This window comes from Lygodium microphyllum, chromosome 20 (genome assembly GCF_053477565.2).
Source record: "Lygodium microphyllum isolate KBCC chromosome 20, Lygodium_microphyllum_v1.1.10, whole genome shotgun sequence".
NCBI lineage: Eukaryota > Viridiplantae > Streptophyta > Polypodiopsida > Schizaeales > Lygodiaceae > Lygodium > Lygodium microphyllum.
The window spans coordinates 107,713,121-107,727,439 of record NC_141154.1 but is presented as its reverse complement, the minus strand read 5'-3'; the positions used below and the strand labels follow the sequence as shown (position 1 = coordinate 107,727,439).

Here is a 14,319-nt window from a genome sequence, read left to right as displayed (position 1 = left end):
ATAACGGATTCTACATCCTTATCTCCCCTCATATCATTTGAAATCATGCCTTGTGAGCCAAGTCTACTGCCCGTTCCTGACCTTTCTGCAAATAGTTCAGCTCCCAAACCTCCTTCATGAGACCCATTACGTTGCTAGCATGAGCAAACCATGCCGGATTCCAAGATCCTTGCACTGGATTCCACTCCAAAGGGTCCTAGAAGGTCTCCTTAGCTCTCCCCTCGCGCTTCATCTACATCATTGTTTGTAATTGATTACATTGCACATTCCGAGTAGGACAGTTGGTAGGATGCTCTCCAAGAGAAGAAGGAACCATATAGTATTGACCGAAATGCAACTTGGACATTGGAGGATCGTCCCAATTATTGGGACAAAGTGGACTTCTAGGACCAAGCTAAACGCTCACGGTACTTTACACAAATATGAGACTCGCCTTCTAGTACAAGGTTTCAAGTAAAGCATGGCATTGACTATGAAGTGTTGAGCTAAAAATGCATTAGCTTCACTTAAGCAGCCCCAAAACATCTACCCTTTGTAGGACTTGGTAGGCCACCGGGCAGCCGACGTGCACCTTTTATGCGATGCCTCGGCCTCTGTGCGGTGATCACTTGGGCTCCCTTGGTAAGATAACCATCGCCTTTGTAGTCTAAGTACGCCATTGGGCAACCGACACGTACCCTTTATCTAATGCTTTGGCTGTTTTGGGGTGGGATGCCTTGGGGTAAAAGATTTATTTTTTCCATAAGGCGGCTTGGCTAGCCTACTTCTCATGGCACCATTGTTGGGCCTGAGAGGGGGTGTTAAGCTAAAAATGCATTAGCTTCACTTAAACAGTCTCAAAACATGCTTAATTAAGGAAAAAACCTCGTTTATTTTTTTAAAAATGCATTCCTAGAGAGTGTCTATATCCCATAAGCACAAAACCACTTGGAAGGGCCCAAACTTTCTATAAATAGGTATGCTACCCTTCATTCAACCTTAATCTCGTTTTTACATATTTCTCGTATTTCAACTTACTGCCCACACCCTGCATGCAGAGGATATCACGGTCCAAGCTGGCCATTGCTATTTACAACAATCTGGTGCTTGTTTCCAGCCCACCACACACTGTTCGGAGTTGATTTCAGCATGCTGACTACTGCTGCTAATTTTTCCTGCGTTTCTAGTCTTTCTCTCTCCTACAACCTTCGTTTGTTGTTTTCTCTCTCCTACAGCCAACGTTTTTAGTCTCTCTCTCCTCCCTATGTTTTTAGTATTTCTCTCCCCTCACCTTGCATTTTTAGTCTTTCTCTCTTTGCACTGTCGTCTGCATCAAATTCAGCCTTTCTTGGCCATGTTTGCTAGTATTCGACATCCAAAGGTTGCTTTGTTGCGATTCGGGATCTGTTCAGAGTACGACATACTCTCTAGCTCATTACCCTTGCCTTGATCCTTGAGATACGGGAGTTTGAGATATAATATTCATTCACTACATAGTGTGTTTGCTTTATAAGCATTGTATATTCAATAGTCATATCATTTCATTCATTCTCTATGTTCATTGTCTCTGAGTTACCCTAACCCTAATTGTCTTCTTCTACAAGCTAGTGCTTTGTCATACGTGTTATTTGTGTTTCTGTGTTCGGGTATTTTATTCACATGGTATCAGAGCAGAGTTCTCTGAGAGAAACCTAAGCCTTGATCTGAAAGCTCTACACAAGAAGCAAAAACAACAAAAGGGCAGATGACTTCGAACACTAAATCCACACCACTTTTCACATCCAAGCTAAATCCATCGAGGAACGAGTTGAAGTGGGCCTCATAGCTTGCTTCATAAGCTCCTGCCATGGCCGGACAAACATTGCACTACAATGGAGTTCCACGACCTTACAAGATCATTGCAACTAAGTACGATCTCATTTTGATGCATAGAGCCCAATAGCAATTAGAAGGTAATTCTAAATTTCACCCTTTAGATTCGGTGCACCGATCTACTAACCCTACCAAAAGCGTAGAATCTCCACTTAGGACTGGCCATCCGCAAGTAAAAATTGGCATAAAGTACACTCCATTGCCTTCATACTTATTCTCTCCGGTGCCAAGTATATCTACCATTTAAGATTCTGTTAATGATTATTCTCCTTCTCCTATCGGTATGGATGATTTTCATGATAAAAGACGTATGCAAAACAATTTGTGGTTTATGAGTAATAAGAAAGACAAATATATCTTTATCAACTCAAGACTAAGTAAGCAGTTGAAATAAGAAATCGTGAGTACTCCTTCCTCTTCTTTTCCTTTAAACAATTTAGTTTTCAAAGGTCAAAATGAAGTAGGTACACCTTCATCATCATTATTTCAATTTAATGCATTTATTGGACAAAAGAAATCCACATTATTTCCCACATCTACATCTATCACAAATCCATTTAATCTCCCTTCCATCCCACCCTCTTAATCCATTGCCATATCCTTTCAACCTCCATTAAGTGTGCCGCATGTTGCCTCTCATGTAGGATCACATGTATTTTCATTTACACACGAAGGGGTTCTTCAAACTTAGATACAACCGCTGAGGTCCTCCTCAAACGGGTGATGATCCACCTTTTCCTCACACACTTTCGGAATCATTGCAACTTGGGTATTCCCCTCGGTCTCTCCTGAGTGTGGATCAGTTTAGTGCCACAGTTTTCCTCTATGGCATTACCTAGTGGACCCTCTAGTCATTATGCTCTGTCCCAACCAACATTTGCCTGGGACATTTGGACAAGGCTTACGTGTCTCAGTGCTTCCACCTCCACCGGCACCTTGTGGAAACATTCATGTTCCAGTGCCTCCGCATCAATCAACACTTATTGGACACTCACAACCTATGTCTAGCTACCCACCTTTTCCCTCTCCTTCTGCTTATCACACATCTCCACCACCACCACCACCACCATCTTATCCCACATTCCCAACACCTCATGGTTCTACCTCATCTTCTGCCAAGCATACATTCAATGAGACAAGACTCATTTTAATGGGTCAAACTTTACAACATGGTCGAACTTGATGAGACATGTCCTTGACTCACAGAACCTATGGAATCTTGTGCAAGTTGAAACCCCAACCCAATCCCACACTTGTTCCATACAAGGTCATCCACTCATGGAAGGCTAGGAATGCCTCCACTATTGTCGAGCTAATGAACCGCTTATTGCCTGAGTTTCATTCTCAACTTTAGCATTTTGACTTAGCGTCAACGCAATAGGCACATTTGACTGACCGCTATGCTACTCGAGATAGGACCTGTCGAATAAATCTTGGCCATGACCTTCAAAACTTTAAAATCTCCGACCGGGATGCCTTGAAAGTCAAGTTGGCTGAGTATCACTGTCTCCTTGCCGACTTTTCCACTACAGGGACTTCTAAGTCCTCTGACGATCAGGTCACCTTGTTTCTTAACAAGCTGCCGTATAAATACTTCAATTTTGTGCAACAAGTGGTTTCTCTATCTAATTTACCCACATTCTATGAATTTGAATGTCAACTATAGCGTTATGCACAACTGCTCGACCAATTTCATATAAATAATCCCTCAAAGGGGACTCTTGTTGCTCTTTGTCAAAAGGTACAGCAAGGAAAGGGTAAACCAAATCAAACTTCAAAATCAAAATCAAAAACAAGCAGGGGAATCACAAGGAAACTCCTAGTCTCAACTCAAACCTGGGTAGCAAAATGTACCTAAGAAGAATAGGTATTGTCAATATTGTCAAAAGGCTGGTCATTTTGACGACGAGTGTCAATCAAAGGCAAGAGACACAACACCAAAACCCAAGTCACAAACCCTCGCCCCTCACTCCGGCAACCCCCCTCAAGGAAGGCAAGGTGATAGCAAGGGGGAGTGGAAAGGTCAAACCCACACTGCCACTAGTCAAATGTCTCAGTCAACAACATTCTCAACTCCAAAGGGCTTGGTTGACTGGTCTACAGAGGCCCACATCATCTTCATAGAGACATCTGATGTGAGTCTTGTCCAACTCTGTAGGTTGCCTCCCGACGAGGTTATCGCGAAGGCCCACTCGTCACAATTGAGCACATCAGCACTTATTTGGATTGTGGACAATGGAGCTACACACCACAAGACTCATATAGATGACATCTTCTGTACCCGAGCCCCTGTAGCCGAGTGATCCCTGTAGGAAACAAGTTACAACTCCTCGATCAAGATCTAGGCTCAAGGTTGCATTAATTTTGCCATTGACAAGGATTCGGATCTCGCTTTGCTAGACAATGTATACTACGTTCCTTAGCTTGGGGTGAACTTGTTATCTGCTCAGCAACTTTGCCACTTGAAGCGAGCAATTTTCTTTACAGCAACCACAGTTGAGGTCCTTGACTCTTAGACTGGTTTAGAAATTGCTCGCGGTGAGGCACAACCTAATGGCCTATACCACATGAACCATTTTCTTACCGAGCTCACAGCCGAGGGCTCAGTGTTCCATAGCTTCCAAGCATTAGCCACATCTCGAGAGCCTACAAACAATGAGTGTCTTTGGCATTTCAGCCTAGAGCATCTTGGCTATGACTCTCTTTATGAATTGTCTCGCCATGAGATGGTTGAGGGCCTTCCTCATCTAAAGCTAGCTTAAGATGTCTATAGAGTATGTCAGCTCGGGAAGCAACACCATACCCCATTTCCTCACCAATCTATACACAGAACTGAGGCGCCTCTTAGATTGATTCACGTTGATCTTTGTGGGTCCACATCCACTGCTACCTTAAACGGCGTTGTAATTCTTTTTTATAGTGAATGATCATTCGAGATACATGTAGGTGTACTTCCTCAAGCATAAGTCCGATGCTTTCATATATTTCTCTGCTTGGGTGCTTATGGTTCATAACCAGACAAGTCATTGTGTTGGTTGCATGAGGAGTGATAGTGGTGGTGAGTTCATCTCCCCAGGTCTTCCAAGTTTCTACAACAGCATGGCATCTCTCCAAGCTCACCTCTACCAACTTTCCCTCCCAGAATGAAGTCGTAGAGCATCGGAACCAAACAATCATGGAAATGGCACGCTCTATGCTATTCGCAATAAAGCTCCTTGAGCACCTTTGGGTTGAGGCTGCTAACACTGCAGTGTACATCCTCCACCGGTGCCCCACTACGGCTCTTCCTCAAAAGACCCAGTATGAGGCATTCTTTGGCTCTCGACCTATCATATTTCACTTCAGAGTCTTCACGTGTCGTACATGCACACACACGCCTACTGATAGGGAAACTTCTTTGGTTGATTCATACTAGGCCAGACTTAGCTTATTCAATCAGCATTCCTAGTCAGTATTTCACAGCCCCTAGGATGTCACATTGGATTGCATGTTTTCATGTGTTGTGTTATTTACGATGTACTTATTCCTATGGCCTCACTTATGGTTCTGCTTTATGTTTGCAGGGATACACTAATTCTGATAGGGCAGGAGATCCTAACACCCCGTGTTCCCATGGCGGCTCTCTCTTCATCTTGGGCACGGCTCCCATTTCTTGATCCAGTCATAAGCAAGGGACAATGGTGGCTTCCATAGCCGAGGCTGATTATAGGGCTCTCTTCGATGGCACCACCGAGGCCATCTACTTGAGGAGCTTACTAGCGACGCTCCACTTCCCTTGTGACTCTCCCACCCTTATCTGCTACGACAACCAAAGTACCATTGCCCTTGCGGGCAATCCGATCATCACACCACAAATGCACAAGGTGGAAGTCCACATCCACTTTTCTAGAGAGCAAGTTGAGCTAGGCACTATCCGCCTAGAGTTTGTACCTTCATTAGACAATTTTGCTGACATTTTGACCAAAGCGGTCAACCAACCGATTCTTCACTATCTTTTACCTAGAATCGGCTTGGGTATATCTTCCCCTACTTCATATTCGCAAGGAAAGGGTGCTTTCCTCTTACTTTCACTTCCAATTTGAGAGGGGGCGGCTACTTCTCTTGATAGTGACAGTGATTATGCTTACATCTTTTTCATTCATTTATTCTTTTGTATTACACTTACAAACATTTATAACTTCATCCGCACTATCAGAATGACATCATTGTAAAAGGGCACCTGGACAAGTGAACAGTTCTCGTGCAAGGGCATTGTCCAAGTGGCACCGTTGCATTGCATTTTGCATGAATATGACATATTGCATCTCCCTTTGCATTACTCCATGCACTGGCATTCTGTTTATATAAACATGCATCTATATGCATTTACCCTTTTCAGTCTTTTGGAGTGGTCGACTCTGGATCCACCATATTCGTGGCATTGCACATGGCAGTCTCCAAGACAGTTCTCCCTAGCTTGCTTACTTGCTTTGCTTGACTTCCTTGCTTCACATCTTTGCTATATTTGTGTCACTCACACCTTAGCCATTTTCCTTTTTCATCGACATCCAGAAATGGTAGGGATAGTATGCTTGTTTTGTGAAGGTCTTGGGTTTACTGACCATCCCTTATCACTCTCCCATTTGGGGCACAGATACTCAATGGAACAAAAATTGATTTAAAACCCTTAATGTTAAATCTATCAAAACTACAAAGCCCTCCAACAAAAAAAAGTCCATTGGGCAGTCAATGCACCCTTTGTCCGATGCCTTGGCCCTTGTGGGGTGATCACTTGGGCTCCCTTGGTAAAATAACCATCGCCTCTATAGTCTTAGTAGGCTGTTGGGCAACCGATGCATATCCTTTGTCTAATGCTCTGGCTATTTTGGGATGGGACGCCTTGAGATAAAAGTTCTTTTTTTTTAATGGGGACTTGGCTCGCCTACTTCTCATGGCATCATTGTTGGGCCTGAGAGGGGGTGTTAAGCTAAAAATGCATTAGCTTCACTTAAACAGCCCCAAAACATGCTTAATTAAGGAAGAAACCTTGTTAATTTAAAAAGAAATGCATTTCTAGAGAGTGTCTATATCCCATAAGCACAAACCCACTTGGAAGGGCCCAAACTTTCTATAAATAGGTAAGATGCCCTCCATTCAGCCTTAGTCTCGTTTTTGCAGATTTCACGTATTTCAACTTGCTGCCTACACCCCAAACGCGAAGGATATCACGGTCCAAGCTGGCCATTGCTATCTACAGCAGTCAAACACCTGTTTCCAACTCACCACACACTGTTCGGAGCTAATTTCAGCATGCTAACCGCTGCCGCTGGTTTTTCCTGCGTTTTTAGTATTTCTCTCTCTTGCAGCCTGTGTTTGTTGTTTTCTCTCTCCTACGGCTAGCATTTTTAGTCTCTCTCTCCTCCGTGCATTTTTAGTCTTTCTCTCTCCTGCACTGCTGTCTACATCAAATTCAGCCTTCCTTGGCTACGTTTGTTGATGTTCACTATCCGAAGGCTGCCTTGCCGGAATTCGAGATTTGGTCAAAGTATGACACACACTCTAGCTCATTATCCCTGCCTTGATCCTTGAGATACAAGAGTTTGAGGTACAGTATTCATTTGTTGCATAGTGTGTTTACTACATGAGCATTGTATATTCAATAGTCATATCATTTCATTCATTCTCTATGTTTATCGTCTCTAAGTTACCCTAACCCTAACTGTGTTCTTCTATCAATCTATGCTTTATCGTATGACGTTATTTATGTTTCTGTGTTAGGGTATTTTGTTCACATAAAGAAACCTTCTCACCTACCGCCCAGTTGACATCGTTTCATATGTTGGTTGCGCTCCCTGCTCACCACAGTTGGCCAATCTATCAAATGGACGTCGTCAAGTGCCTTTTTTAATGGTTATTTGGAGGAGAAAATCTATGTGAAGCAACCTCCTGGCTTTTCTTCCGCTGACTAGAACGATAAGGTATTTCGCTTGCGGAAAGCTCTTTATCGGCTGAAGCAAGCACCGAGGTCTTCGTACCATAGGATGGACGAGTTCTTATGGACTCATGGATACCATTTTACTCCCTATGATCCAAATCTATATGTGTCTACCACTAGTGGCAGATTAGCTATATCCCATTGTACATTGATGATATACTCCTCACTAGCTCTGTTTCTGCGGCCATAGCAGAAATCAAGGCAAAGCTTTGTGCTATATTTGAGATGATAGACTTAGGTTTGTTGTCTTATTTGTTAGGAATGGATCCAAGCAAAGTATCTATTTGTAACAATAGAAGTACGCCCTACAGCTAGTGGAAGAGTACTGCACTCATCAATCATGACCAGCGGCCACGCCTCTCGATCCCACTATCCATTTGCATAAGGATACCTTGGGTCAACCTTTTGATACTCACTTCTATCATTCTATTGTAGGAAAACTACTTTGGTTGATTCATACTGGGCCAAATCTTAAATGCTCACTTAGTTTGCTTAGTCAGTAGCAATACTAATCCAATGAGAGCTACAGGACATGATCATGACCCATAATCCTAAGCTCAATGTATGTGCATTAGAATGGAGATTTCATGAGGTCGGATACTATGTATCACTCTATGATACTTCCCTCCAAAGGATTCCGATATGCTAGTAGGAAAATACAACAACGAGAGAGAGAGAGAGAGATAGGGGAGCAGATAGAGAGTCACACTTCCTAGAGTTATTAAATGTCATTATACACTAGTCTGCACTAGGAGAGATTTTTCTTGTAGAAGATTTTAACACCAAGGCATGCAACAGATAGTGTGACGTATATGAGGTTGAGGATATATGGAAGCTACAAGTGGTAAAGGTAGAGGATACAAGCACAGGTAGGATATTAGCAACGTAGAAGGAGATAGCCCACATCATGGTCAACACTTCTTAGACTAGGGCCATTGCATCATCTCATTATCTATTATCATGGAATGAAGAAGTGGTTAGAATCACATGGAAGGTATGGATTTACCCTATTCGTAGCAAGGATGAAGTACTTGACAAGTTTCAAAAATTCTTGGCATTGGTTGAAAATCACACTGATAAGACACTTGTGTCTTCGCCCTGACAATGGTGGGGAATATGTGTGCAAGGCCTTTCAAGCATTTTGTGACGGCAAAGGGATAAAGAGAGAGCTCACTGCCTGTCATAATCCACCCCAAAATGAAGTTGTAGAGCGTATGAATCGAACCATACAGGATAAGGTCCGTACAATGCTGTCACATGCTGCTTTACCTCATGGTTTTTTAGCAAAGGTTGTTATGACAGCCGTACACTTGATCAATCGGTCACCAAACAGGTCTTTGCAGGGGGAGTTCCCCAAGAAGCGTGGTCGGGCAAGCCACCTTTGTATGCACACTTGAAAGTGTTTCGTTGCGAAGCATTAGTGCACATACATAAGGAAGAACGTAGCAAACTTGAGCCAAAGTCCTGTAAATGTATTTTCCTAGGATATGGTAATGAAGGTGAAATGGGGTATAGATTATGGGATCCTGAGAAAAGAAAAGTAGTGCGTAGCAATGATGTTATCTTCCGAGAAGATCGCATGCACAAACAGCCCCAAAGAACAAAGGAAGTCCATAGGGTTGTATTCCGGAAAGACATACCTTTTGGACAGTAAAATATGCCCGCTGTACAGTAGCAAATACCTGCTCTAAATGAACCTACAAATGCAAAAAATAATGCTGGAAATGATCAGTGAGCCATTGTCCATAATGATGAGCAGCCATTAAATGTGCAAGAACAACCAAGACAGCAAGCTGTTAATGCTGATTTGCATTAATAACCAGGACAGCAAGCTATTAATGTTGATTTGCAAGCTGAAATGCCAAGACAGCAAGCTGCAAATGGAACAGCCAGGACAACAAACTCTTAATGCTCATTTGCAAGCTGAAATGCTAGGACAACAAGCTGTTAATGCTAATTTGCAAGCTGAAATGCCAGGACAACAAGCTGAGAATGGAAATTTGCATGCTCAACAGCCAGCAAACAATGATCATTGGGTTAGAAGATCGTCTAGGGCTACTAGACAACCTGATAGATTCATTCATGATGCAAACAATGTGGCTGCTTATGTCATGTTGACAGACTATGGTGAACCAACTTGCTTTCAGAAAGCAATGAACAGACAGGACAGCAAGAAATGATATAAAGCCGTGTTGTCAGAGATGGAATCTCTTGAGAAAAATGGCACTTAGCACTTGGTGCAGTTGCCTAACGGGCAGAAAACTCTTCCATGCAAATGGGTTTACAATAAGTTAACTTCTGGTTCCTCACCAAAGTACAAAGCAAGATTGGTTGCGAAGGAGTACAAGCAGGAACATGGAGTTGACTTTGATGAGATCTTCTCTCCTGTAGCCAAGATGACTGGATTGAGAACCATTTTGGCATTGGTTGCAGCTAAAGATATGGAACTCATACAGATAGATGTAAAGACTGCATTCTTACAAGGTGATCTACATGAAGACATATATATGCAACAGCCTAAAGGGTTTGTGACAAAAGGGAAAGAGAAGATGGTATGTAAACTCAAAAGGAGTTTGTATGGGCTGAAACAAACACCAAGAGAATGGTATCATAAGTTTGATACATTTCTGCAGTCTCAAGGTTTTCATAGAAGTCAAGTGAATCACTGCTTATACACCAAGAAGGGAGCAGATGGCAGCCTGATTATCTTGGTTTTGAACATGCCGATTGCTGGTAGGGATACTCATGTCTTGGACTCACTGAAGCAAAGTCTTCATGGCAGCTTTGACATGAAGGATCTTGGTGATGCGAATCACAATCTTGGCATGCGAATACTCAGAGATAGGTCAAAAGGATTACTCCATCTATCTCAGCAAGAGTATATCTCCAAGGTTTTGCAACATTTCAATATGGAGGCGGGGAAAACAATTGGGGTTCCATTGTCTCCAGATGTGAAACTCAGTGCAGAGGACAGCCCTACATCTAATGATGAGAAGGCTGAAATGGCCAAGATACCGTATGCTTCAGTTGTTGGCAGTTTGATGTATGCTATGGTTGCTACACATCCTCACATTGCCTTTGCAATGGAAGTAGTTAGCAGATACATGGAAAACCCTAGTAAAAAGCACTGGGAAACAGTGAAAGGTATTATGAGATACCTCAAAGGCACAAAGGATTTGTGCATCTACTTTGGAAAGCAGAAGGTATCTGTCGTTGGCTTCACGGATGCAGACTATGCTGGTCATGCGAACTGCAAAAAGTCCACTTTTGGGTATGTGTTTGCTTTCACAAGAGGAGCAGTCTCTTGGATCTCCAAGCTACAAAACTGTGTTGCATTGTCTACTACAAAGGCAGAGTATGTGGCTCCCACTGAGGCATGCAAGGAGACCTTATGGCTTTCACGTCTTCATTAGAGATGCACTTGACAGCAAGAGCATTGAGCTTGTCAAAGTGCATACAAATAATAATCCTGCAAATCTTCTCACAAAGGGTCTTCCAACAACAGAGCAGTTTGCTCATTGCTGACAAATGATGGGAGGTGGATAGGTATATGTATTTCAACTTTGTACATACCTAGACTTAGCTGATTCTTTTCTCCTCTTAAGGCACATTGCCTTTAGGTGGGAGGTTGTTGGGAATAAAGGGCCATTGTGCCTTTATATGTGCACGGGTGTGAACACACCCCTTAGCACATTTGTACTTTTATATATATCTATCCAAGACCCTAAAGAGGTACACTAGTCTTTGTACCCAATATCAAAGGCGTTGTGCTACCTCTCCTTTCGACTGCTCTCTACTCTCTGTGTGTGTTATCCGTCACGTTCACTCTTAGCTCCGCGTCAAGCTCCATCAGCTGCCTAAGGGCCAAGAAGATAGTTGAATCAAGACAGGTCTCACCAGCATAGAAAAGATATTACCTCCCCCAACATGGGCCACTCCTTACAAGAGATATCTGTCCAGCGGCAAGAAGGGCCACCCAGAGCTGAAAGGGCCAGCCAACAATCAAAAACCGTAAAAGAGGGAGAGGACCCTTGCCTAAAAGGAATGACCAATCAGTAAGGAAGAGAACCACAAAAGGGAAAACTGCCACAAAAAGCAAAAGCGGGCAGCATATATACTGAATGCACACACCCCAAGAGGCCATCAAAAATAGATGTGTCCAGGATGAAAAAACAGACATGGGCAGTGCCAGAACTCCGAATGTCCTCATCTGACTCAGACTGAGGCTCACAACCAAGAGATGGATACAAGAAGAGATAGGAAATGATCACTGCTAACAAGTCTCTCTTGCTTAGATATAGGTTGATTCCAATCTACACCAGCCGAGAAGGTAACTCACCCACTAAGTGAGATCAGTACATAGTACGTCCTTATGCCATCAGAAGTTGAAGATATGTTTTGGTGATGTAGAAATTTGCTGTTGTCTGCTCCCTCAGCAACAAGTCATTAGTTTTTGCAATGCAAAGTAGTTTTTGCAAACCATTGACAGACCCACACACCAAGGCCTTATTATAAATAAAAGCTAGAGCTACTTTAGTTGAAATGCGGATTAAATGAATGATACATCATACACTCACTTCTCATGTGCAAAGACAGTTCCTTCAAATAGTTAAGACAAACAATGAAATATCAACTGAAGCTAGTACACTCAGGCTGGCCCTCTATGAATATGTACAAGGCCCCCACATTTGAACAGCCTAAGTTAAACAACTGAATATGTTTGGTTGTGAATTAAGCATACTGTGTCTTACATAATAAACTTATCCCTCCAGAAAATCTATACATTTTAACTGGCTGTTGCTTTGAACTCCTCTGGCAAATCAACGTCATCTTAAACTTTTCGGCAAAACTGTCACATAAGCTATCTACATGGAAAATAGTAATGTCCACATTTTAAGACTTAAAAGTTTTCCACAAAACTGTCGCATAAGCTATCTACATGGAAAACAGTATGTCCAGATCTATAACAGGTTGCAAACAGTCCATGATCTTCATTTAGATGAAAAGAGGAAGTCTAAAAGATGCACATTTTTCGTTGGTATTGTTTGTCTTTTCTCTGAGCTAACTCATGCTTTCTTGCCTCCTCTTTGTCAATTTGTTCAAAGGTTGCAACTAGTCGACGACTTTCTTCTTCAATTGTTGATTGCATTAAGAAATTCTGTCTTCTAGTTTCTTCCTGTTTGAGATGAAAAACCACATGAGAAATAAAAGCCATGCACCACATTTGGTGAAAGCAAACTGGTTGGAGGCTAACAAACCTGCACTTTTAGAAGTCTGTCACGCTCTAGTTCAAACAAAGATCCTCCAACTAGCTCATTCTCTGGCAATAGGCAAGGTCCATTCGCAACATCCAAGATCCCTGCAGCAGAACTAAGGGTGACAGAAATTAAACTAGATTTCTTGCAAGGTCACTAAAGGAAACAGCAAGAATTTTTATATCTCCAACCCTGACACCATTTTCTACTCTTAAGTGACAAATGTTGCTCCCAATTTATATTCAGCCACTGTAAGCACTAAAAGTTTTCAACCTGAGCTACGAGTTTTGACACACTAAAATATTAGGTTGCACAAATTGCTCCTAAAAGTTGTGCTACAATCACTTATAAGGACACATTTTAAACAAAATCTATGGCTTCTGTCTGCTCAATCACTTTCTCTTCTAAGTGTAGAGACCGGGAGGGGCACGAAGATCAAGATGGTGGGTGTTCCTTAGTCACGGAGAGAAGGAGAGTGTGAGAGAGAGAGCAATAGCAAAGAGTGAGCACGTTTGTAGGTACAATGACAAGTGTACCTTTAGGTTTTTAGATAGATATATATATGTGTAAGTACAAGTGCTAAGGGTGTGCTCACACCCAAGCACATTTAAAGGAACGAGAGCCTTTATTCCCAACAACCTCCCACCTAAAGGCAATGTTCCTTAAGAGAAGAAAAGAATCAGCTAAGTCTAGGTATGTACAAAGCTGAAATACATATATCTATCCAACTCCCATCATATGAGCAAACCGCTCTGCTGGAAGACCCTTCGTGAGAAGATCTGCAAGATTATCATCTGTATGTACTTTGACAAGCTCAATGACACATACCCAAAAGTGGACTTCCTGCAATCCGCATGACCAGCATAGTCTGCATCCGTAAACACAACAACAGATGCCTTCTGCTTTCCAAAGCAGATGCACAACTCCTTTGTACCTTTGAGGTATCTCATAATACCTTTTCACTACATCCCAATGCTTCTTGCCAGCGGTTGCCATGTATCTGCTAACCACTCCCACTGCAAAGGCAATGTCAGGACGTGTAGCAACCATAACATACATCAAACTGCCAACAACTGAAGCATATGGTATCTTGGCCATTTCAGCCTTCTCATCATTAGATGTAGGGCTGTCCTCTGCACTAAGTTTCACATATGGAGGCAATGGAACCCCAATTGTTTTCCCCCTCTCCATATTGAAACGCTGCAAAACCTTGGAGACATACTCCTGCTGAGATAGATA

At 42.5% G+C, this 14,319-nt stretch overlaps 1 protein-coding gene across 5 annotated transcripts in view; it reads right to left on the bottom strand.

Annotated features, from left to right (window-relative positions):
* Positions 1-14,319, bottom strand: part of LOC148019236 (mRNA export factor GLE1-like) — a 150,493-nt gene that overhangs the window by 68,593 nt on the left and 67,581 nt on the right. For 3 of the 5 annotated variants that reach the window (XM_087660827.1, XM_087660828.1, XM_087660831.1), the window contains exons 3-4: positions 13,084-13,195; positions 12,853-13,001 (exon numbers count right to left, since the gene is read on the bottom strand). The exons of 1 other annotated variant lie outside the window; for it this stretch is intronic. In XM_087660827.1, the coding sequence (XP_087516953.1) occupies positions 12,853-13,001; positions 13,084-13,195 (261 nt within the window). The remainder of the gene's footprint in view (positions 1-12,852; positions 13,002-13,083; positions 13,196-14,319) is intronic. One more of the 5 variants, XM_087660830.1, reaches the window with a different exon arrangement.